The sequence below is a fragment of the Ceratotherium simum genome, chromosome 14, assembly GCF_057802395.1.
Source record: "Ceratotherium simum simum isolate JZ-2026a chromosome 14, ASM5780239v1, whole genome shotgun sequence".
NCBI lineage: Eukaryota > Metazoa > Chordata > Mammalia > Perissodactyla > Rhinocerotidae > Ceratotherium > Ceratotherium simum.
Window position 1 is genome coordinate 45,315,377 of NC_141913.1, and position 21,945 is coordinate 45,337,321.

The following is a 21,945-nucleotide window of genomic DNA, read 5'->3' on the forward strand; positions in this document are numbered from 1 at the left end:
GCACATCCAAGAGATGGCATTAGAGGGGCAAGACTGGAATGCAGGTCAGGACTATATACATGGATATGCGATTCAGTCAAGTACATGTGATCATTCATCCAGTTATTGAGCATGTGTCTGTCCTAGGTTCTAGAATGGTCCTAAGTTCTAGAGCTGCAGAAGTGATCAGAATACAGCTTTTGCTCTTAACGTGGCTTACATTCTAACGTCCAAGCCCTTGAAAATAAACAACCCATTGCACAACCCCTCACACTATTCCCTGGACCCTGTGTGACCATGCAGTGAAGTGGAAGTCATGTAAGTTAGGAAGACAAAACAGAGATGATGAAGAAGAAAATAAGACAGGAGGGCGCCATCAGAGAAGAATAGGAAACCGAGAAAGTGTCATTTCATAGAGCCAAAAAAGGAGTGAGTTTGAACAAGAACATAATATCCAATGGCCCCAGGCTAGTAGTGAAGGAAAAGCCACTGAATTTGATGTGAGGGTGGCCATTGGTCAGCTTCTAGCAATGGTTTTTGAGCCTCACTGTGCATCAGAATCACCTGAGGAGTTTTAAGACACACAGATGCCTGGGAACTAACCCCAAGATCCTGATGCAATTGGTCTAGAGTGAGGCCTGTGCATTGGTATTATTTTTAAGTTGCTCATGTGACTTAAGTGTGCAGGTAGAGTTGAGAAACGTTGCTTTAAATAAAGCAATTTCAGCAGTAGAAGCTAGATTGCAGAGAATAAAAAAGGAGGGTGTTTTTTTTTTTTAGTAGAGAGACTAGCAGTCTTAACATCAGACATGGATGTTTAGCCCCAGTCTCCTTCTCCCTTGCTGTGTGATTTAACCTCCTTGTGTCTTATCTGTGAAATCAGGATAGACATACTCTCTGTGCCCAACTCACAGTTTCCTTGGGAGGTCAAGATGGGATAATAGATGTGAGAGTACTTTGAAAAAAGATTGCAGTGCTATAAAAATGTAAGATTTATATGGTTGTCAGTTTTTTTCCCCAAAGATGGCCCTAAAGATAGTGATTATCAGCTGTAAAGACCTGTGTGGAACCAGTATCCCTTTCCACACTGAGCTCACAAAGAGAGCATCCTTTGATAAGTGCTCACAGTCACTAGCTAAAGGTCTAATGCTGTTTGCAACTCTCTCTTTTTCACAGCTAGCCTTGCACTGGATCTATAATAGATGCAGTTTCCATAGTCTTGCAAATCCTACCTAAATTGCTAAATACACAGCCATCCAACATAAAACTGAAGAGTTGAAGGATGCTGCTGTAAATATTAGAAAGTAAGTGTAATGTTATAAGGTCCCCATTTAGTTGAGAATCCTAATTGTTATAGAGAATGGAGAAGGCAGAGGAGAGACTGAGAGATGTCTCTGAGAGCAGGCAATGCTGCAGGATCAGAAAAGCCTAATTCCCCTGGAAGATGGGACAGGACAGTCCAAGATCTGAGCCAAAACCAGCAGTAGAATTCAGTAACCACCTTGGGGTCTGCTTCAGGTACCTGGATACACCTACTTATATAATATATGTCGTGCCAGGTCTCCCAGAAATGAAGTAATACTCTCAACCTTCCGCACTCTGACCGTCCCTAAGGTAGCACCTGCCCCCAGGTGAGCAGTGGTACCTGTTCATAGTGACTAAGGTCCAATAGGGAGGCTTTCTTTAATTATAGATGATCATAGATGTGAAGAGTAGTATTACAACATGCTCTCTACTCACTTTTGTTTGATGTTTTCCTTCAGTGAAAATACAAAAAATGCAATTCTTTGTCAAGGAAATAGCATACATAATCGTTGAGTTTCCTTTTTCTAATAAGCAGCTTGAACTCAGAGCGAGAATAAAAAGATGGGCAAACTCCTACATAGGACTTAAGCCAGGTGTCAGATAACTGGTGTAAGCATCAGAGATATCCTGGGGAAGATGAGTTACCTTCCTCTCGCCTCTGAGCCTGCCCTGGCTCCTTCTACTCCAGTTGCTATTAGGGTGAAGGTGCTAATTACGTTCCTGATCCGCCTGCAACTCCTCTGATAGTCTCCGCCCAACCTCTTCCACCTGCAGAAAGGCTCGCTTCAAAACTGCCCTCCTCTTTGCGTAATCCCCTCAATATCTATCCGTGTTGTCACAAATGGCTGGATTTCATCGTTTCTTATGGCTGAGTAGTATTCCATTGTGTATAAATACCACATCTTCTTCATCTATTCTTCCCTTGATGGGCACTTAGGTTGCTTCCACGTCTTGGCTATTGTGAATAATGCTGCAATGAACACAGGGGTACATGTATCTTTACATATTGGTGTTTTCATGTTCTTTGGATAGATAACCAGCAGTGGAATAGCTGGATCATATGATAGTTCTACCCTTAATTTTTTGAGGAATCCCATACTGTTTTCCATAGTGGCTGCACCAGCTTTGCACTCCCACCAGCAGTGTATGAGACTTCCCTTTGAGGGTATTATGAAGGTGAAATAAGTCAGAGGGAGAAGGTCAAATACCGTATGATCTCACTCATTAAGTAGTAGATAATAACAACAAACAAACAAACACATAGACACAGAGATTGGATTGGTGGTTACCAGAGGGGAAGCGGGGAGGGAGGAGGGCGAAAGGGATAATTCGGCACATGTGTGTGGTGATGGGTTGTAATTAGTATTTGGGTGGAGAACATGATGTAATCCATGCAGAAATAGAAGTATAATGATGTACACTTGAAATTTATACAATGTTATAAACCAATGTTACCACAATAAACAAACAAACAAAAATTGCCCTCCTCAAAACAGAAGTATAGACACCCAAAGCCAGATATTCCCACATCTCACACCACCTCCAACAGGACTTAGACCCCTTTGTATGTAAAACTACACAACAAAATAGAATTTTAAGCAAAGATATAAAGTATTCTTCACAAGTTTACATCGATCATCTCAAACATTGAGAAACCACTTTCCTTGTGTTCAAACATCCTTGTAAAAAGCTAACCATGAGAAGGAAGGAGTACAGAAGCCAAGGTGGATACTACATCCTTGACTCCTTTTCTAATGAGAAACATCCACTTCGAAGAAGCATCTTTCATGCCTCAGTGTACAGACCCTAAGCTTCTAGCTTGAGAGGCTACAAGGTTTGGTGAAATGAGGAATAACTGTGCAGCCATTTGGTCCTATATTAAAATTTCATTTTGTAAAAAGCTGCTGTGAACTTGGCCAAGTTCTCTAAACTCCCTGAGTCCCTTTTTCCCACAGCTATGGAAAAGAATAAAAATACTATCATACAGCATTATTGTGAACATGACTTGATATGGAGGTCCATAATATAAAATATGGTGTGGCTCAGTCTCTCCCCACCTCCCTCTGCAACTGAATTTTTCAATATTGGGAAGCCTAGTGATCTCTTATCCTTGTGAATTCCCTATGAACAAAACACAAGAAATCTCAGCTAGGAGTGCGTGCTTATAATTGGGAGGTGGGGGGGCGTCCAGAGCCCAGGGAAGGGGGTACTTAGCACTCCATCCTTCAACAATTCCTACCATTTCCTCTGTTGAAGCCGTGCTCATCAATAAATCAGCAAGTGGTAGTGCATTTTTAAAAATTACATGGAAATTTTACCATTTTTGTTATATTTTGTTATAACAATATACAAACAAAACAATAGTTTTGTTCCCAAAGATATGTTGTTGACGATTACAGTTTCAGAAGCACAAGGGACAAAAACTGCCCAAAAACTCAAGATGAAGGCTAAAATTAGATTTCTTCTTAAAACACCTCCCCTGACAGTCCCTAGGTAATGTTATTGCGGCTGCTCTAACTGTGGGTGATTTCCTACACCCACAGTTAGTGCAATAAAGAGACACAATAGACACAAGAATAGCTTAAACCTTAACTGTAAGATTATTTTTCAAGTAGCTTCTCCAAGTATAATACCTTAGCTTCTAGAAAAAGTAATCACTGCAAACATTTGAAAAGTCGAAATTCTATGCAAGGACCGGGGAGATTAACACAATTGAACATAATAGCTCCTTCCAAACAATTTCCTAGGGACTGGAGCGCAAAAAGCCTTAAGACAGCTTTCCAAATATATTTTATTTATTCAGTGAAGAAAAGGCTATTTGACGTTCTTGTATTCCTTTCACACAGAGATGCTTCACCGAGCTTTAAGAGAAACATTCGTTTGTAGGCGCAAAAGGAGTAATTCCTCAGCTTCTAGAAAATGTAATCGTTGCAAACATCTGAAATGTTAAAATTTTATGCAAAATGTCTTTTGAAAAGATACAGACAAAAACATTGAAATAAATATCATTTCAAACTGGTCTCAGCATTTATGTTTAAAAAAATTAATACATAGTCATACGCTTGTGGACTCATAGAGTATCTCTGGGCAGCAACAGTGACTGTCTCTAGGGAGATAAGGGTGGGAAGGAGTTTTACTGTTCACAGTGCATCCCTCATGTGTTTAATATTTTGTACTATGTGCATGTATTAATATTAATCTAGCTCAACCTAATTACTTAACTAAACGTGGTCTCTTCAATAGGCAAGCGAACTCATCCAGCCCAGTCGAGGTGGATGATCTTCCTCTACACTCTGAAGACCAGCCTTCTGCCTAGCCTGGACCCCAGGTACTCTGTAAAGCAGAGAAGCTCCCTGCCTTCTTTTCACACTGAGCACCCAGCTGCGCTGGGTGCTGTGCTGGCACTAAAGGACACAACGAAAATAAGAGGCTGTCTCCAGGCTGTCCCCACAGGACGACTGGCCCTCCCTCCCCAGGCTCCAGCCCTCCCCAGCCTTCTCCCTGTCCCTAGAGCAGGCCATTGCTTTTCAGATGTATCGCTCCAGTCTTTTCCTTGTTGCCCCCACCCCTCCACCCTTGTGATTAAATGGCGTTAAGAGGTTAGCGTGCACTCTCTTCCTCAGAAACCCTGAGACACAATGACTAAGGGAGGAGGTGGAAGCTCCTCTTCCTCTGGGCTCTGGAATACCAGTGGAACACACTGGAGCCAAATCCTCTTCTAGAACATACTAGCTGTGTGACCTTGGCAAGTTACTTAGTCCCTCTGAGCCTCAGTTTCTTCATTCTTGAAATCATGGCAGTCATTAAATCCTCAGAGGGATGGAATAGAGATTGAATGGAATCAGATATGTAAAATACCTGGTATAACACCCAACATACAGCAGGTGTGCCATCTATGTTAGATGTCATCATCATCACCATCACCATGAGTAGTAGTAACTGGATCTCACTGCCAAGGGATGACACTGTCAGATTTGTCAGACCTGCACACCTTTCTAGCTCTCTGTCTCAGGAAAAGCAGAATGGAAGAGTGGAAAGGGTGGGCATTGGAGCCAGAGAGACTTTACCTTGAGCAAGTCCTATAGTTTACTTCAACTATAAAGTGAGGATAGTTATACCTGCCTCAACGGATCAAGAGAAAGAGTACAGATAATGTATGAAAAGTGTCTGGCACATAGTAGGTACTCTCTACATCTTGGCTGTTTCCATTTCATTCTAAGGGGGCTTATCTATCCACTGGCCCTGACAGGCCTTTCCCTCTTCTGTCTCCACATCTCTGTTCAGCCCAGTTGCCCCTGCCTGCCCTGCCCTCTGTTAATACCTCCATCTCTGGAAACTTCCATGCATCTTTCTAGACTCAGTTTCATCGAAGAGCTTTTGCGGAGCTTTCTTTGACCACCATGGCTTTTCCCACCTCTGAACTCATAGAATGTTTATCTTCTGTGGGAAAATAGAGGTAGAAACCCAGAAGATCCTGAGATCTTTCCTCTGTGTCCCCTGTTAGGCCTACTAGAAACTAAGAAGTCAAGCAATAATGTGCAGAAAGAACTCCAGTCACATGCGGCCAAAGAGCAGTTTCCCAGTGAACTTTCTTCCCAGGAACCAGTGAGCTCCCTGGACTATGATCTCCGTGTTGTCTAGGAGGGGTCACTAGCCCTTCCAAAAATCACCTCCTTAATGCCTTATTCAGGAGTGTCTCATAACAGAAAATGGTCGGTTGGTTCATGGATAACTTCAGGCACACTGGAGATTCCAGCATGTGGACAGGCTGTTGGGCCGCTGGACACTAGCTGACATCCACATGAGCAGCAATGTTTCCCTCTCCCCACGGGCCTGACTCCAGCTGCTCCTACATCCATTCAGCGCAAATCAGATTGCGCCATTGTGCTCTACAAATGCCGGACAATTCTGAGCAATCTGCAAGAGGATGCAGCCAACTCCTTAGTGTGCCACCCAGGACCCTTCACAAACTGACCCCAACTCTCTTTCTAGGCTCTTCTTTAGTGGCAGTCACCTCATACGTCTTGCTGTTCCCCAAGCCCACTATGATCTTCCCTGCCTCCTAGTCTTCCCTCTACTTGGAATGTCCTTTTTCAACTTCTTTACCTAATCAATCCCACTCTTGCTTTAAAACCCAGCTCAGATGTTGCCCTCTGTGAAGAACCCTGCCAACCTCTTGCAGTCTATTCCCCAGTTCTCTCATCGGCCCTCTATTGTTGAGCTCTTCACATGGTACTAGGAGGATGCTTACTCCTCTCTCCCCCACAAGACCATAAGTATCAGAGATCAAGGATGATTTTATAACCCCTGTGTCTGCTCAGCACAGTGCCTGATAACCAACACATTTTACTTAATGAATTGATGAAAGAAAACAGAAATAAATGAATGAATTATGCCATTTCTCACAAAACACACCATCTTTCCCAGTCTTCCCATCCAAATGATGCCTGGAAATTACTCTTGGTAGCTATGGGTTGGTGAGGGACTACACAGGGCAACAGAGTCATGTTTGCAAAGGGTAGGCTTTCACGCAGGTGGGAGAGGGAAGCACATGTGTCCAAACTAACAACTCCCCTTGAAAACACTAAGTCAGCAGGGTCTTCCATGTCTATATTTCTTGTTTTCACCCCCCATAGAAGTCTGATTTCCAATGAAATCCAAGTGATATTTTGCAAAAATATCCTAATTATTTTTTAATTTACTAAGTAGCTATAATCCCAGGTCCGAAAAAAATCCTGTATCCAGTAGCTGTGGTTACTCTTTGAAGCACCATCTGCAGGATTTTTCCCTCTGGTAACTATCGAGCCACCCATTTTCACCTTTAGGCCTAGCATAGGATTCCTGCCTGCCTGTTTCTTTTCTGGCCAATTTGGTTCCTTTACATCCTATGACCTTCAGTCCCGTAGGCAATATAGGAATCATCCTAGCAGGACACAGACAGTTGCTGAGCGGTATGTGGAAACAGGGAGGCAGAAGACATAGTCCTGGCTCTGCAGGAGCTCACAGCCCAGAGCTCACCCCTTTGAGGAATTCACAGCCCACAGACAGACCATAACAGTAGGTCCACCAAAGCCCATAAGACAAGAAGTTCAGGAGGGAAAGAAATCATAACCACCTTGGAAAATATCAACTGCTTTGTTGGAAAAGGCTCTCAAAGGCCAATTTCTCACCTCTAGCTTCTTTCATAAGTGCTTATTGACCAGTATTGGGAGGCGCAGGCCAAGGGTGAAGCTAGGGTGAAGAAGCCACAAGCTAATTGCCAAGGACAGAGCTAAAGAAATATGTGGGTTGCCTCTGAGCACCCAGCAGTGTGACTGAAGATGGATTTTTATTTCCAATGGATATTAAAACAGGCAACATATGAATATGCTAAAACAAATTGAAAGTCAAGCAAAACAAAGAGGTAGGCAGTGAGCTTTCCTTCCACCCTCAAAGGCAGCCTCTCTTACTTGGTTCTTGGCCCCCTCAAAAGAGTTCTGGGCATTTATAATGGACAGAGGCTTACAATGCCTTCAGCTTCTGGGCTGCTCAGGGCTAAGTGAAGTGGCCCATACTGAAGGCCTAGCCACAGGGATGAGTCAGAAAAGTGGGCAATGGAGAGTTAAATCAGGGCGGACTGCTCCAGGCCTGGTCAACTCAGGGGCATGCCCACTGGCCGCCTGCTGCGTGCTGGGAGCCGACCCCACAGGAGGTCAGGGGCTGGGGAGCCAGGCCCTCCACACGCACGGTTCACCTCACAACTTTGCTAGGCATTACCCATCTTTTAGAGATAAACAATGTATGCGGTGGGCTAGGAGGTAGACAGGGTACAGATTCTCAAAAATTCCAAGGAGGTTTTAAGCCCTCACAAGGCAGGCCAGCCCAGTAGCTGTCTAGGGCTTCCTTGCTGGCATGCTGGGGCGGGTGCTGTTCCATGGGGCCCAGGGAAGCACCTCTGTGGTGAGGAGAGAAGCTTTTAAACGGTTGCCTTTCTAAAACTCTCCTGCATTTCAGAAGCACCCAGCTGGTGTGTATCCTCCAGGACAGCAAATCCAGTTATTTATCTCCATATTCCGTGATATATTTATAGAGTAATGAATGGTCTATTAAACTAAGTTTGGGCTCTGTCTCGCCACAGCCAGCTCCTCGCCCGCATCCTCAGCCGGGGAGGCCATTGACGTGGGCTGCAGCCTTCCAGCCTCAATTCCCCTCCCTCTGCACCTCCTCTTCATCCCTCCCTCTCCCGCCCCTCCCCCCAGTTATTTGGGAGATTAGAGTTCATTAATTAAATCTTGTGCTTAGATCGAACTGTAACATTATTCCAATCACATTTATCTTGCAGGCAGCGGGGGAGATGGCAGCCTCGCTGGAAACGCGCGAGGGAGCCTGAGCCGGCGGCCGGAGACGCACAGCGCAGCGCGCTCCATCGCCACGCCGCCGCGCAGACCCTCCATCTTCCTGCTCAGCCTCCGGGCCGCGCTCGCCCCTGCCTTGGGGGTCCGGCTTCTCTCTGGGGCTCCTGCCCGCCCCCACGCCACCCCACCCCCGGCCCTCCGCGGCTCCCCTGCCCGGTCCCCCTCCCCCGCCACACACGCTGACACGCGCACGCGAACACACACACTCACACGCTGACACGCCAGCGAGCTGCTGGCCGCTCAATGGACCGATTTCCCCGCTTTCCCTGATCCCAGGCAGCCCGGGATGAGAAACTGCAAAATGGCCCGGGTCGCCAGTGTGCTGGGGCTGGTCATGCTCAGCGTCGCTCTGCTGATTTTATCGCTCATCAGCTACGTGTCCCTGAAAAAGGAGAATATCTTCACCACTCCCAAGTACGCCAGCCCGGGGGCGCCCCGAATGTACATGTTCCACGCGGGATTCCGGTGAGTGCGGGCCTCTGAGCGCCCTCGGGTAGCTGGTTTATGGGGAGGGGTGGTGAGAGGGGGGTGTTTTGGCTTCTCTGAGACACTTTGGGCAAGATAACTGCGTGGTCCTTCCACTCCTCTCTCTGATTCTCCCTTCCCCCTCCGCTTTATTTTTTTTAACCCAAAGCCCCTAAAAGCCGTTGTCCTAATCGATGTGATTGCATTTCTCATATTCTTCCTCGGCATCCGTTCCCCCATTTCAAAAATGGGGGGAGGGGTTAAGGAGAATGATGGTGGAGGGAGAGGCAATGTGTGCGTTTGGGAGGGGGCGGTGAACCGCGAGATGGACATGCGTGAGGTGAGCGCCGTCGCCGCGTTCTGTCCGCAGACTCCGCGGCCAGGCTCCGGGCGGTCCGGAGGCGATTTAAAGGCGCAGGCGCCAGACTCCCCTTGCTCTCTCCTCCACTCCTCTCCCCCACCCCCCACCCCATCAAATGATGCGCGGGTCTATTCTCAAGAAGCCCCTGGGGTATTCTACCTCGATCTTTACCCCTCCTCCTGTTTCCATTCCCCCTCCACCTTCCGGGATTTTTGCAACTCCCCCTCCCTCTGCGGGAAGCGAGCCTCCAAAGGGCCGCCTACCCTCGCCCCAGGTCCAAGTCACTGCCCGGCAGCGTAGGGCTGGACTGGGAAGGCGCCAGGAGCAGCTTGGCACAGCTCATCGAGAGCCCCTGTTCCTACCTCTGACCCCTAGGAGGTCCCTCAGCAGGGCCTCCTGAGGGGCAGGTGGCAAATACAAACTGCACCCTGTGGTCCAAGCTGGGCCAGAGGTGCGGAACCTAGAGAAGCCCGAGCTGGGCAGAAGAGCGGAGCTGGCCGACGGCTTCCAGGGGTCCCAGTCAGGAGACAGGGAGTGAAATCTAACATAGGCTCGGGAAGGAAGAAGTTAAGGCGGGAGCCACCCTCAGCCTTCCCCTGGGTCTCCGATTTCCTCTGCCCTTTCTCCAAAAATCAATTCACCCGGCCCGCGGGAGTGTGGCGGGTCGGGCTGGCGGCGGCGCGGCCGCTGTCCACGGTGCTGACTCTCCTGGTCCTCGCCGCGCGTCAGGCTCCAGCGGCGCGCCGGGCTCCCGCCCCTGCTCTCCGCGAGACGGCCATTTTATGGTCTCTCCCGCACCGGGAGGGATGGACAATGGAGACGGATTCCCCTAGTTTTCTTTCTTCCTCCGGGGTGTGTTGGGGAACAGAGGGTGGACCAAATGAGAGGTGACTTGGGGCGGGATGGAGCCAGTCCGTGTGCCAGCTGCCCCCCGCCCCCACCGGCTGGACTTTTAATGGCTCCCTTGGCTTCCCCCAGCTGAGGCCAGCACGTTTGTCTGTGTACTCATGCTCCTCTCCAGGTCACAGTTTGCGCTGAAGTTTCTAGATCCGTCATTTGTGCCCATTACGAATTCTCTGACCCATGACCTCCAAGAGAAACCTTCTAAGTGGACATTTAATCGGACTGCGTTTTTACATCAAAGGTAGGAGGGGGGGAAGAATCCAAAAGGTGTTTTTGAATTCTGGAGTTCAAAAAACAAAACAAAACGAAATGATCCACAACAACAAAAATCTATCCCCCACCCTGAGGTGTATTTGCATTGCCTTCTTGGCCTGACCGCACAAAAGCTGATTGGTAACCCTTTTTAAGTATGTAGTGCCTTCTCAGAAAACATCAGGAAGACCAATTTGAATGGAAGAAAAAAAATATTTCCGATATCCTCCCTAACTTAGGCTCAATTGAACACCATGATTTATAGTTAATATGTATGGCTAATACTATCAAAGCTATCTATTAAAAAAAAAAAGGTTAATTGCAAAAAGACCACCCAATGCATTTTTATTCCACCACTGAAAAAATTTGAAAATATAAAATAAAATAGTATTGTCTCATTGAAACACACAGAAAATACTACAATCAATCTCTATCAAATTACTAGTGAAAATCTTAGCCCAAATAAATGCAGGTATTTAAGTAAGGTTTTGTTTTGATTTTGCCTGTTTATTTTCATTAAACCTTTACAGTTTTTAATATATTGTAAAAGCTACCCAGCATCTTTCTTAATAGTTGTTCTGTAGCAGCCTCGTTTATACGTGAAGGAGTTTATGTGTGTGTGTGGGGGGGGTGTTTTGTGTTTTTGTTTTGTTTTGTTTGAGGTGGGGGAAGAAAGATGAGATTTATTCAAATTTATTTATTCTCAGTGATGCTGGTCTACTCTTAGCAATGCCAGATAAGTCATTACTCCTTCCTTCTTGGTGGGATTACTGTGCTGCTAAATGGAATGTGAGCCATCTAGTGTATTCATTAGGCGTGTGAATAGTTATTTTACAAATACTTATTATACCACTCTATTTAGGGGGTTGTGTTTGGCCATAGCATTTCTAGTTATTGCACTCTCTCTTTTTTATTTTAATCTAATGACAGAATTAAATTCAGTAGATATCCAAGGTGTCATGAAAATATTGTTTACTTGAAAAGTTGGCATACACTCATGTGATTATGATTAAAATTTTTAAAACACTGTTTAATTAGAAATTAGTCCATGACAATAATTGATTAACTCTAAAACCTAGAAGTGCTTTTTATTTTTAAACTTTTGGGTTTTTATCCAATATTAATTTTATAAACAACCCAGAAAACTTTAATGAATAAAACACATTACACCTTTTCCCAAAACATATTTCTAACTCAGTAAAAATATTCTTCCCACACTAGGCCATGTGACCCAAATGACCAGTCAGAACAATATTTCTTTCTCAAAACTTTCCTCCTTTTAATACTTTTATTAGGTAATCTTTAATTTCCCCGGTATTATTTTAAATTTACTTTACCTTTGTAACAGCTTATAAAGAACAGTATTGGTAACTTTGGAAGTTTTGGATTAAAGCTTTCAGTTTATGTTGCTCTATACTTTGACAAATAGTGATTTTTTTAAAAAATAAAATTCTAGGTAAAGTGATGATATGCAAAGCATTTCGTTTCATTCTTGCTATTTTTTAGGCAAAAGATACAGGAAATTCAATGTGATTTCTTAGAATTAGAGAATCTAGTAGCAAAGTAACATGTTACTGGTCTCTCTTAAATATTTTAAATAGCTGAGACTTTAAGAAGAGCTGCTTAACTTTACTTAAAGCTCAACATGAAAGCAAACTGAAATTAGCGCTAAGTATCCCCCTTGCCTGTTTATCCTCTGAATCCTTAGAATATACACACGTTTTCAGGATTTACAATAGCCTGTTTTTCTAAGGATTAGATTTCTCCAAGTAAATTGTGTTTCTGTATAATCAAGTAGAAAAAATATCCCTGTTTTAATATTCAAAGGACCTTAATGAGATTATCATCTCATTTCTATTAAATATTAAACTATACCCACTGCTATTATCATTTTCACATTTTAATAATAGTACTCTACTGACTCATATCTATTTGGCTTTTATTTGGACACCAGTCATATTTGATATTCCTTGAACACTGCAGTCCAATAGCAAACAAGTAGTCCCTAGTTACAAACTCTAAGTCACCAATGTTTGTGCATTAATGTGAGCTCTTTGGAGCCTGTGTAAATTGTCTCCTTCTATTTCCTGACACAGTTTGGCCTATGCCTCCCCCTTGATCAAATACACTCTTTATGTAGAGCAGAAAAACCAAAGAATGGCAGCTAGAACTCTAAGTTACAATATTCACAAGCCTCGAAGGATTACATCCAGAACTTGACTGAAAGATGAGCGCATGTCTGTAGATTCTGAAGCAGTCCTCCCCTCAAAGACCACAATTGTTATGAATGTATATTCTTTCTTGGATTTAACGTGCCTACTATTCTTGTCTGAATGAAATGGCAGCGTAAGACATAAAATGGAAAATCAATTCTTTTGAATGGGATGCATTTAATGAATTTCTTTTTATTTTAGGCAAGAAATTCTTCAGCATGTCGATGTAATAAAAAATTTTTCTTTGACCAAGAATAGTGTTCGGATTGGACAACTGATGCACTATGATTATTCCAGCCATAAATATGTTTTCTCTATTAGCAATAACTTCCGATCGCTGCTTCCAGATGTGTCACCCATTGTGAATAAGCATTATAATATTTGTGCTGTGGTTGGAAATAGTGGGATCCTGACAGGGAGCCGGTGTGGACAAGAAATAGATAAGTCAGATTTTGTTTTCCGTTGCAATTTCGCCCCTACGGAGGCTTTCCAAAGAGATGTTGGAAAGAAAACCAACCTTACCACGTTCAACCCCAGCATCCTGGAAAAATATTACAACAATCTTTTGACAATTCAGGACCGTAACAACTTTTTCCTCAGTTTAAAAAAGCTCGATGGGGCCATTCTTTGGATCCCTGCATTTTTCTTCCACACTTCAGCAACTGTTACCAGGACATTAGTTGACTTTTTTGTTGAACACAGAGGTCAGTTAAAGGTCCAATTGGCTTGGCCTGGAAATATAATGCAGCATGTCAACAGGTGTGTATATTTTATTGCCTTTAACTCATACCCCACCAGATGGCAAATCAATATTGTAATCTCTTGGGGGTGGGAGCTATTCGATTAGTTAGTTGATGTGGTTAGCTTAGTACTTCAGGACAAACTCTTATGTTTTGTAATGAATGAATGAATCATTCTAGGTAAGAAGTTCAATCTCCTAGCCCCAGCTGGTAACCAAGTGCCAAATGGAGGGACTGGTGTTTCATCAGCCTCTCCTCTCTGTTCCTTGTCCCCTCCCTTGGTGGTAAGTCCTACAAGCAGTCATGGAAATTCTTCACAGATCAAGAATTTTCTTTAAATGGATAGCTCTTTCCCAATAATGCCAATGGCTAAATTAGACAAATCAAGTAGTTTTTTTCAAAGAAGAGGCAACTGACTTAAAATGTTCCTTTTTATTTGATGTTTGGGTGTTTTGTAGATGTCCAAGATTAGCAAACGACCTAGATAAATCATAAATTATATAATCTGCCTTTATAATTTGGGATTTGAGTGCTCAAACAATGGCAAATATGTATTTTATGAGCTTGGTGTTATCCCTTGTAATTTGATAGACAGATTGACCGGAGATGGATTATTTCGTCTAGTCTCATGGGTCTTAATTCTGGCTGTACATTAGAATCACTTGGAGAGCTTTAAAAAATACTGTTGCCTGGGCTCTACTTCAAGAGATTCTAATATAATTTGTCTGGGGAGGGGAAGGAAGGGCCCAGGTACTTGGTATTTCTTAATAACTCCCCAGATGATTCTAATATGCAGTCAGAATTGGGAGCCACTAATTCAGGGAATTTTATAAAGCAAGATTAATCGTAGGATTCTTTTTTTCTTTACATCATCTGAGGAAATTGCCTCAATTCTAATTTCCCCTATGTAAGTAGCTCTCCACATGCTGTCCAGATATTACTACAAGTTGGAGTGGGTTCTAGGAGGCCTGGTAAACAGGGAATTCTAAAGATTTTTATCCCATAGTAGATTATTCCCATCCTGTAGTCCCCTGCAGTCTTCCAAATTTAAGATCTGTTTGGTTGACCTCTCAGAAAGAGGAATCATCATCTAATAAACTGGTACGTTTCTAACAGGTAGGGTGACACCATAATTGAAGTGCAAACTGGAACTTTTCTTTGAGAGAAAGAGGGTGCTATTAATAATTACAACAAAGATATCAGAAAAAAATTGGGACTGTCCCAGTTTCCCAGGATGTATGGTCATGTTTTTAAGAAGTAATCTAGCCCAACTCCTAAGTTGAAAGATGAGTCAAGTGAGCTACAAAGAACAGGAGTTGTTTACCCAATGTCACTGCCCAAAATGGGCAGAACCAGAATTCGAAGCCAGGCCTCTGCCAACCTGTCCTGTGGTCTTTGACCTCATCATTTTGCTCCCCTCTTGCTCTATTTAAGTCCAGCTATACCAAAAGAATTGTCAGAAATCATTCTAACTCCTTAGGTAAGAATATTAAGACCAAGACTGAACTTTTAAACTTCAACTGGAAGGGGAGAGGTCTATCTTTGAAGCCTTTAAGTAGTGAAGAAGGACTATCTAAATATGGAAGGAAAAATAACCATAATTTAGCATTTTTTTAAATTCAGAAACTGAGTAAATACTTTCCTGAGATTGTGGCATGCTAAAGATGGGCTTGCAAACCCCTAGTTAGAAGACAAAGGAGAAGGGAATATGATTTTTTACAAGAGGGTGGAGAAAAATAAGCCCTCACAATCTTTCCAAACCCAAGAAGAAGGACTTATCTCTAGGTGTGGTAAGGAAGTGACAGAGAAGGTCCCCTTAGATTAAACAACCTCCTCCCCACTTCCAAGGGCCCTTTATGTATGAGAAGCATAGTCATTCTCATTGGTGGCCTTCTGTGGTGTCACAATTGAGTCAGAGTCACCACTCTTCAGTGCAACCCAGAGGCAGGGCTGGCATCAAAATGGGCAAGCTCTGCAGTCACACAGGAACTGTGCTCAGAAGGGCCTGGCACTGGGTTTAATACTCTGCTATCATTCTCTCAAAATCCACAATAATGAAACAAGGGCCCACATTTTCATTTTGCACTGGGTCTCACAAATTATGTAGCTGGTCCTGCCCAGAGGCATTTTATGGTCTAAAAGATAGATTCAAAGCAAGTACAGTTTAAGTTACTTGGACAAATTCACCTCCTAGCCCAGATATTGACCTATCTGATTGAAACCTTCAACACTGGCCTCTGAATCCACCTGTACTTATTGTTCCACAGGTACTGGAAAAACAAACATTTGTCACCCAAACGGCTGAGCACAGGTATTCTTATGTACACTCTTGCATCAGCAATATGTGAAGAGATCCACTTGTATGGATTTTGGCCTTTTGGATTTGACCCCAACACAAGGGAAGATCTTCCATACCATTACTATGACAAAAAAGGAACCAAATTTACCACCAAGTGGCAGGAGTCCCACCAGCTGCCTGCTGAGTTTCAGCTGCTGTACCGAATGCACGGGGAAGGGCTCACCAAGCTGACTCTGTCACACTGTGCCTGAGAACTCGGAACAGAAAGTGCCAAATGGCTGTTTAAAAAGTGCCCCAAATCAAATTGAATAGTCATCAGAATAGAACCCTAGAGAATTTCTTATAAGGATTGTCTGCCATTTAAAAGGAAAGATGTCTTCTCTCCCTCTGTTGCACTGCTCTTTTAAGGGGCTTAGCAGGACAGACGCATTGAAGCCACATGATTTAAACTTGATTGATAAAAGGAATGTTGCATTTGGAACTATGCTGCTAACGCGATGGTTTAAAGTATTTTCATGTTTGTATTTTAATAATAAACTGCCTCCCATTTTTTATGAGGACTAGAGCTGTAGTTTCTGCAGCTTTGCTCAGATACAGTCCTCATAGTCAGAGGCCTCTGGCCAGTTTGGGCAGGATTTCAGTTTTGCCTGGGTGGGATCAGACTCTTCAAAATGGAAACATAAAAAACTGGTTTGCTTATCTCATCTCTTTCTCTCTCTCTCCCCCTCTCCAAACACTTCCCTTGCCCCACCACCATGGAGTTTAATAATTTGCTAGGAATCATATTGAATTAGCTTTGCTTGTATGTGTTGCATCTGTACTAGTGTGTTCAAGGCTCTGGGTAACTTTGATGTTTCATGACAAACTGAGCAAATCATGATCAATCCCCTTATGACGACTTCTATAAGAAATGCCTGTTAGGAAGTTCTCACTGGTCCATGCAGTCACTCTACAGCAGAGTGGTCGCCCTGTGGTAGGTGGCATGTAACACAGTGCATCTTGCACTATCACAAAGAAAGCCTATGTTGTAGGTGGCATCGCATCTCTTGACATGAGTGTTATCGTGGCAAATCATTCTGTTGCCACATCTGCAAGGGCATTGCAGCCTGGGTTTAGTGCCTCCCACAATCCCAATCAAGCACTGGGCTGGGATTTCTCTCAGAAAGGCAATGAGTCAGCTTAAGAGCCTGGGACATACAGAGGAAAAGGAAGAATGCTCAGAAGTTGTTATGGATCCCATATACCCTAAAGTGTTGTGACCATGTTGCCTGTTCGGAGCCTTTGAGAACCAGCAGGGTTAGAGTAGAATAGAAGCTTCCAGGTTGGCCGGGGCAGGCCCCCTTGCGAATAGTGCTGAGTACCATTGTGTCCACTAGCACTGCTCCAGAACCATTTGTTCTCTTCAAGACAATTGTAGACACTGTATATTCCTTCTTTCCACTGAAATTGGATCTATACATCTACAAATCAATCATTTCAAAAGGAAAAGCCATTGTGTAGTGGCAAGATTTGGTACTAAATAACCCTTGGAATTTGAGATGTGTAGACCTGCCATGAAGGAATCAGTTGGCCATTCTCTTTTTCATTATTTCAGCCTTAGGAGTAGCAATCACATCACTCCTGTCCCTAGCTTTTCACTGAGCAGCACTTTTTTTTTCCAGTTCAGCCCAAAGTCTGGCCAAGTTCATGTTAAATTTTAATAAGTTTCTTTCTTCTTTCCAAATGACAGTCAAGCACATTTGTAATACATTTGGGTCAGGTGGCTGGTTCTTTTCCAGAAATTTCATCTAGATTTCTTGCAATGTTACAAATACTATTTAATTGCTATAGTTCAGTAATCAGCTCACTGCCCCTCCTTGGGAAGTATAATCATGCCTAAACCAAATACAGTAAGGAAAGATAGTCTTTATGCTCATGTTCTGCCTAGTCCTAAAGGGGAGCTATCTTACTCTAATTTTTTTCAGAAAGCTAATCAGAGCAGCTTACATAGATCCAGATATTGACTAGTGAAGGAAAACCATACAGGTTCAAGTGTGTCACCAATTGTGACACATCTTACAACACTGTATGAATGGCAATCATCCAAATAGATGGGAAGAAATAAGAATAGATGTTTCAAAATGGGAAACACTAAAACAGCTCGATACTTGAAATAATTAGAAGGGGAGACAGTAAAAAAACATTTTTAAATTCAATGGTATAATTTGATGGGCATCAAAACCACACCATGCTCCTCCCCTGTCACTTTAAAGAGGACGGTACTGCAGGTCTCATGCTGTGCTATGTTAGGATCGTGCGAGACTGATAACTGACAGTGTTTAGTTGGCTCTTCCAAAGCACTTAGTTCGTTTGGTTACAGCTAAGTGATGTTAATGCTCGCCTTGCATGGGCCAGATTCTGACTCTGGAGTTTTAATCCCAATGTGCCCATTAGATTTCACTAAATATAAATACGTAGACACTTTGAGCCAGGCAGGTTAAAAGAGCAAAAGACCAAAATCCCTAAAACCAGTTAATTTTTTTATTAAAAAAATTTAAATTGGATCTCATCATAATGCCAAGTTTTGGTGGTCGAGGGGGGTTGTTTAAAGTTCAGGGAGATTTTTTAAATCTCACTTCACTCTTGGCTCCATCTTAACCTACAGTGAGAGGACTTCTCCATCTCCCAACATCATTTCATCTGTCACTTTCACGAGAACTCAAAATGTCGAGGAAACAGAATCTCCCAGAACTAGAAGGCCTTAGAGATCAAGTTCATTCCCTGTTTCCAGGCAGAACTTCCTGGAGTTGATCCAAAAAGACCACCCTTCTCTTTTCTCTAAAAATCTCTAAAGAAAATCCCAGGCCCTCCCATAGTAGTTAACCACAATTCTCATAATTTATAAATTCTTTATATACGGCCTATATCCCTCCTGTTGCAAAAATTAGATGCAATATGTGAATAAAGCATTTATCCCATTTTTTGGCATGTAATGAGCACTCGATATATGGCAGCTTTTACTGTAATTTTTATTGTTAGTTATGCCCTTGACCTACAGTTCCAGCATAGAGAAAAACAGCCTCTAGCTGATCATACAAAACCTCCTTTTGTTTTTAAAGACTCCTTCAAAGATAAAACCTATATAACCACTGTCATGACAAAAAGAGTTGGTGGGTCCCACAAGTCCAGATTGGAAAGGCAGTAGTGTAAGTAACCAGAACTTCCGGGCCTGCATGGTCAAGAGCAGTGACCGGGGCAGACAGGACCATTGCGTCTCCCCCTGACTCAGCTACAGATACACACCCCTGGCTTTGGTATTGCTCTTGCTTTATTGGTTCTAGGTTAAGTGCATCCTTTTGTCAGAACCTTCCCTCTTTTAGCATACTCACAGCCAAGTCCATCTGCAGCTACTGGAATAAATTTCACCATAAAGCCCACAAAGCTGTCTACATATGACACCATCACAAATGACCAATTCAGTTGCAGAGGGAAAAAAAACCACACAAACATTTAGCCACCTGCTTAATGCCAGTCCCTCGGTTTTCATCAGTTGCTCTGTCATGTGCAGACATGTAGATCCAGGGGAGACAGAGTTAAAATGCAGTATCAAGAATCCCTCCCACATCCAGAAACTCTTTCTCATATTTGATGATTAAACATCTGTGGTTCCTCTGCCTTTGCTTCTGTGTCCTAAGTGTCCTTGACCATTGCAAAAGTGCTATGTTTAGTAGTGTTGTGTGCCTAGCAGTGCTGACTATGACTACTGTGCCATCTGTCTGTGACCTTGATGTCAGGCACCTGACCGTGGGGCTACCAGCCAGGATGCGCAAAGGGAGAGGCTCCTCCAGCCTTCTTGTGCCTGGGCCTCCATTATCCATGAATGTGAGTGCCAAGACTAACCTCATTTGGTGGGTAAGCCGAGGAACGGAAGAGCGTTTCTTCTGCCTTTGGGCAAGGTAGTAATTATTAGACGTTCTCAGACAGCAAAGAGGTGTTGACCTGAGGCCAGAGGAAGCAAGGACAGAATTGTAGAACTCTAGGACACTGGAAATGGAGAGCCATTGAGCATCTCTAGTCCTAATTCTTGACTTGACAAATGAGAAGTGGAGAAATAGAGAGGCTAAGTGATTTTCCCAAGATTGCACCAGTAATCAGTGGAGCAATTATGACTCCTCCTCTAGTACTTCTTGGCCTTATCAGCATCAAATGAAGATAGGCTCAAAGGGAAAGCGATTTTGGTCTGGGGTCCACAAGGCACAGAAAATAAGTTAGAAAGGCTGCAAGGGAGGAAAAAGATTCTCTCCCCCCCAAAAAAAGGTATTTATTTCTCAATGCAAAACAATAAAGGAGATGCTTGCCTAGGTATACAACAGTCTACTGGTAACCTACATTCCCCCCTGAAATGAGAGAAAATTCACTTAATAAATTATGATTCTGGTAAATCACTATTCAGTTACTGACAGTTCACAGTTGACAGCTGGAATCTTATCCAGTAATCTATTCATCTTAATAAAACCTTGTTTTAGTAATATGTATGCATAATTTAAAAGTTGAATATTGAGGATGGTGATGTATTTCACCATATGTATAATTTTCAGTGGGGGCCCCTTGAGGTAAGAAATACCTTTGTCAATGCCTTCCATATCGTAAGCAATTTCAACAGCAAATTTTGCAGTATTGCGTTTAGTACAATATGCTAAGATGTGGGAATAATAATGAATAATTTGGGCTGGGTCTTCATGTGCAAAACGACAGAGAGCAATTTTCTGTATAATTCTGGATCCTCAAATCCTTTTTGCCCTAATTGTTTGAATGTGCCGGGCAAAAGTATCTGTTTAGCCTCTACTTCTCCCTAAATGCATAGAACTGTCCTTTTGCTTACAAAGAGAGTTGAGGCTGTATGTGTATGTGTATACAGCTGAAAAACCCAGACAGAGCATCAATGGCACTGGGGACTTAGAGCCCGTGGGCCACCTGACTGACCTATCTGGGCTCTGTGGCTCAATTAATGAAGGCCACAGGTGAGTTGACCCCAAGGACCAAAATGACTAAATCTGCTTCTCTCACACTCTGATTGCTTTGCACCATAGCTATAACATTTGAAATGGGAAACCTGTTAGAATGTCATTATTGGATTATGCAGTATTTCTTAAAATTTATTTTTATTGTGATGGCTTATTATTGAAGATATATGTGTTTGAATAGATGCTTTTATCCTCAATGAAGCTCATTCTCTTGTTGTTGATTACAGCGGAATCACAGTGAAGAGCCTGTCGCAGAATAACTGACTCCAAGTTAAGATTACAATAGGGTTATGGGGTTAGGACCTGGATTATACTGCTGATCCACCAGCAAACAAAGCTGTATGACATGAGAAGCTCTTTAAAATACAATTCTTGCTCCCCACCCTAGACCTTTGACTCAGAATGTCCTGGGATAAGCCCAGCTTACAAAGATTCCTACGTGATTCTGATGTGGCCAGCATTTGGGGACCAACAATATATACAAAGTCATATATACCATTTTAACCAAAGTAGCTGAATGCTTATTACTCCTCATGAAATTAGCATCAGATCTGTTCCTTGAGGTTATCATGCTACATGGCAATATAGACACAGTCTTAGTGACTCAACCATTCAGCTATTTTGGCTGAATTGATCAGTCACTAATTTGTAAGGAAATAGTAACTGATAATTTAGTCAGAGTGGATGCCAGCCTGAAGACAGAGTGGGGAACATAGCTTTAATATACTTTACCCCAAGACCAGCTCTTTATATTTCAAACTAAGAGGCAGATCTCAGGTCATACATCTTTACAAATAGATTGAGAAACAGGGAAGTTAAATGATTTATTCAGATTCTACTTGGTTCTCATTCCCAGAGCCTAAAGTATTCCTAAAGGGGTCTTATTTCTCAACCTCCAGGTAATGCCCCAAATGCAAAGGGCCTAAGGTTAAAATGAAACCAATCAAAAAAGCAAATTCAAGGAGCTAAAATTCCAAAACCCAGTGAGTATGAGAAAAGTGGTGAGTTGGCGCTGGCTGCCTTGTGCCAGA

The 21,945-nt window shown here is 43.1% G+C and overlaps 1 protein-coding gene across 1 annotated transcript; it reads left to right on the top strand.

Moving 5' to 3' along the window:
• The first annotated feature begins 8,929 nt into the window (after positions 1 to 8,929).
• Positions 8,930 to 16,464, top strand: ST8SIA3 (ST8 alpha-N-acetyl-neuraminide alpha-2,8-sialyltransferase 3). The gene is made up of 4 exons (XM_004422570.3): positions 8,930 to 9,143; positions 10,526 to 10,648; positions 13,074 to 13,631; positions 15,880 to 16,464. Exons 1-4 carry the CDS (start codon positions 8,965 to 8,967, stop codon positions 16,160 to 16,162), a joined length of 1,143 nt encoding a protein of 380 aa, XP_004422627.1. The 5' UTR covers positions 8,930 to 8,964; the 3' UTR covers positions 16,163 to 16,464.
• The last annotated feature ends 5,481 nt before the right edge of the window (positions 16,465 to 21,945 follow it).

Excerpts from the sequence above, each read along its gene's own strand:
- ST8SIA3 (XM_004422570.3), top strand. The coding sequence starts at position 8,965 with ATGAGAAACTGCAAAATGGCCCGGGTCGCCAGTGTGCTGGGGCTGGTC. Across the intron at positions 9,144-10,525 it reads ATGTTCCACGCGGGATTCCG|GTCACAGTTTGCGCTGAAGT; the intron begins GTGAGTGCGGGC and ends GCTCCTCTCCAG. Across the intron at positions 10,649-13,073 it reads ACTGCGTTTTTACATCAAAG|GCAAGAAATTCTTCAGCATG; the intron begins GTAGGAGGGGGG and ends TTTTTATTTTAG.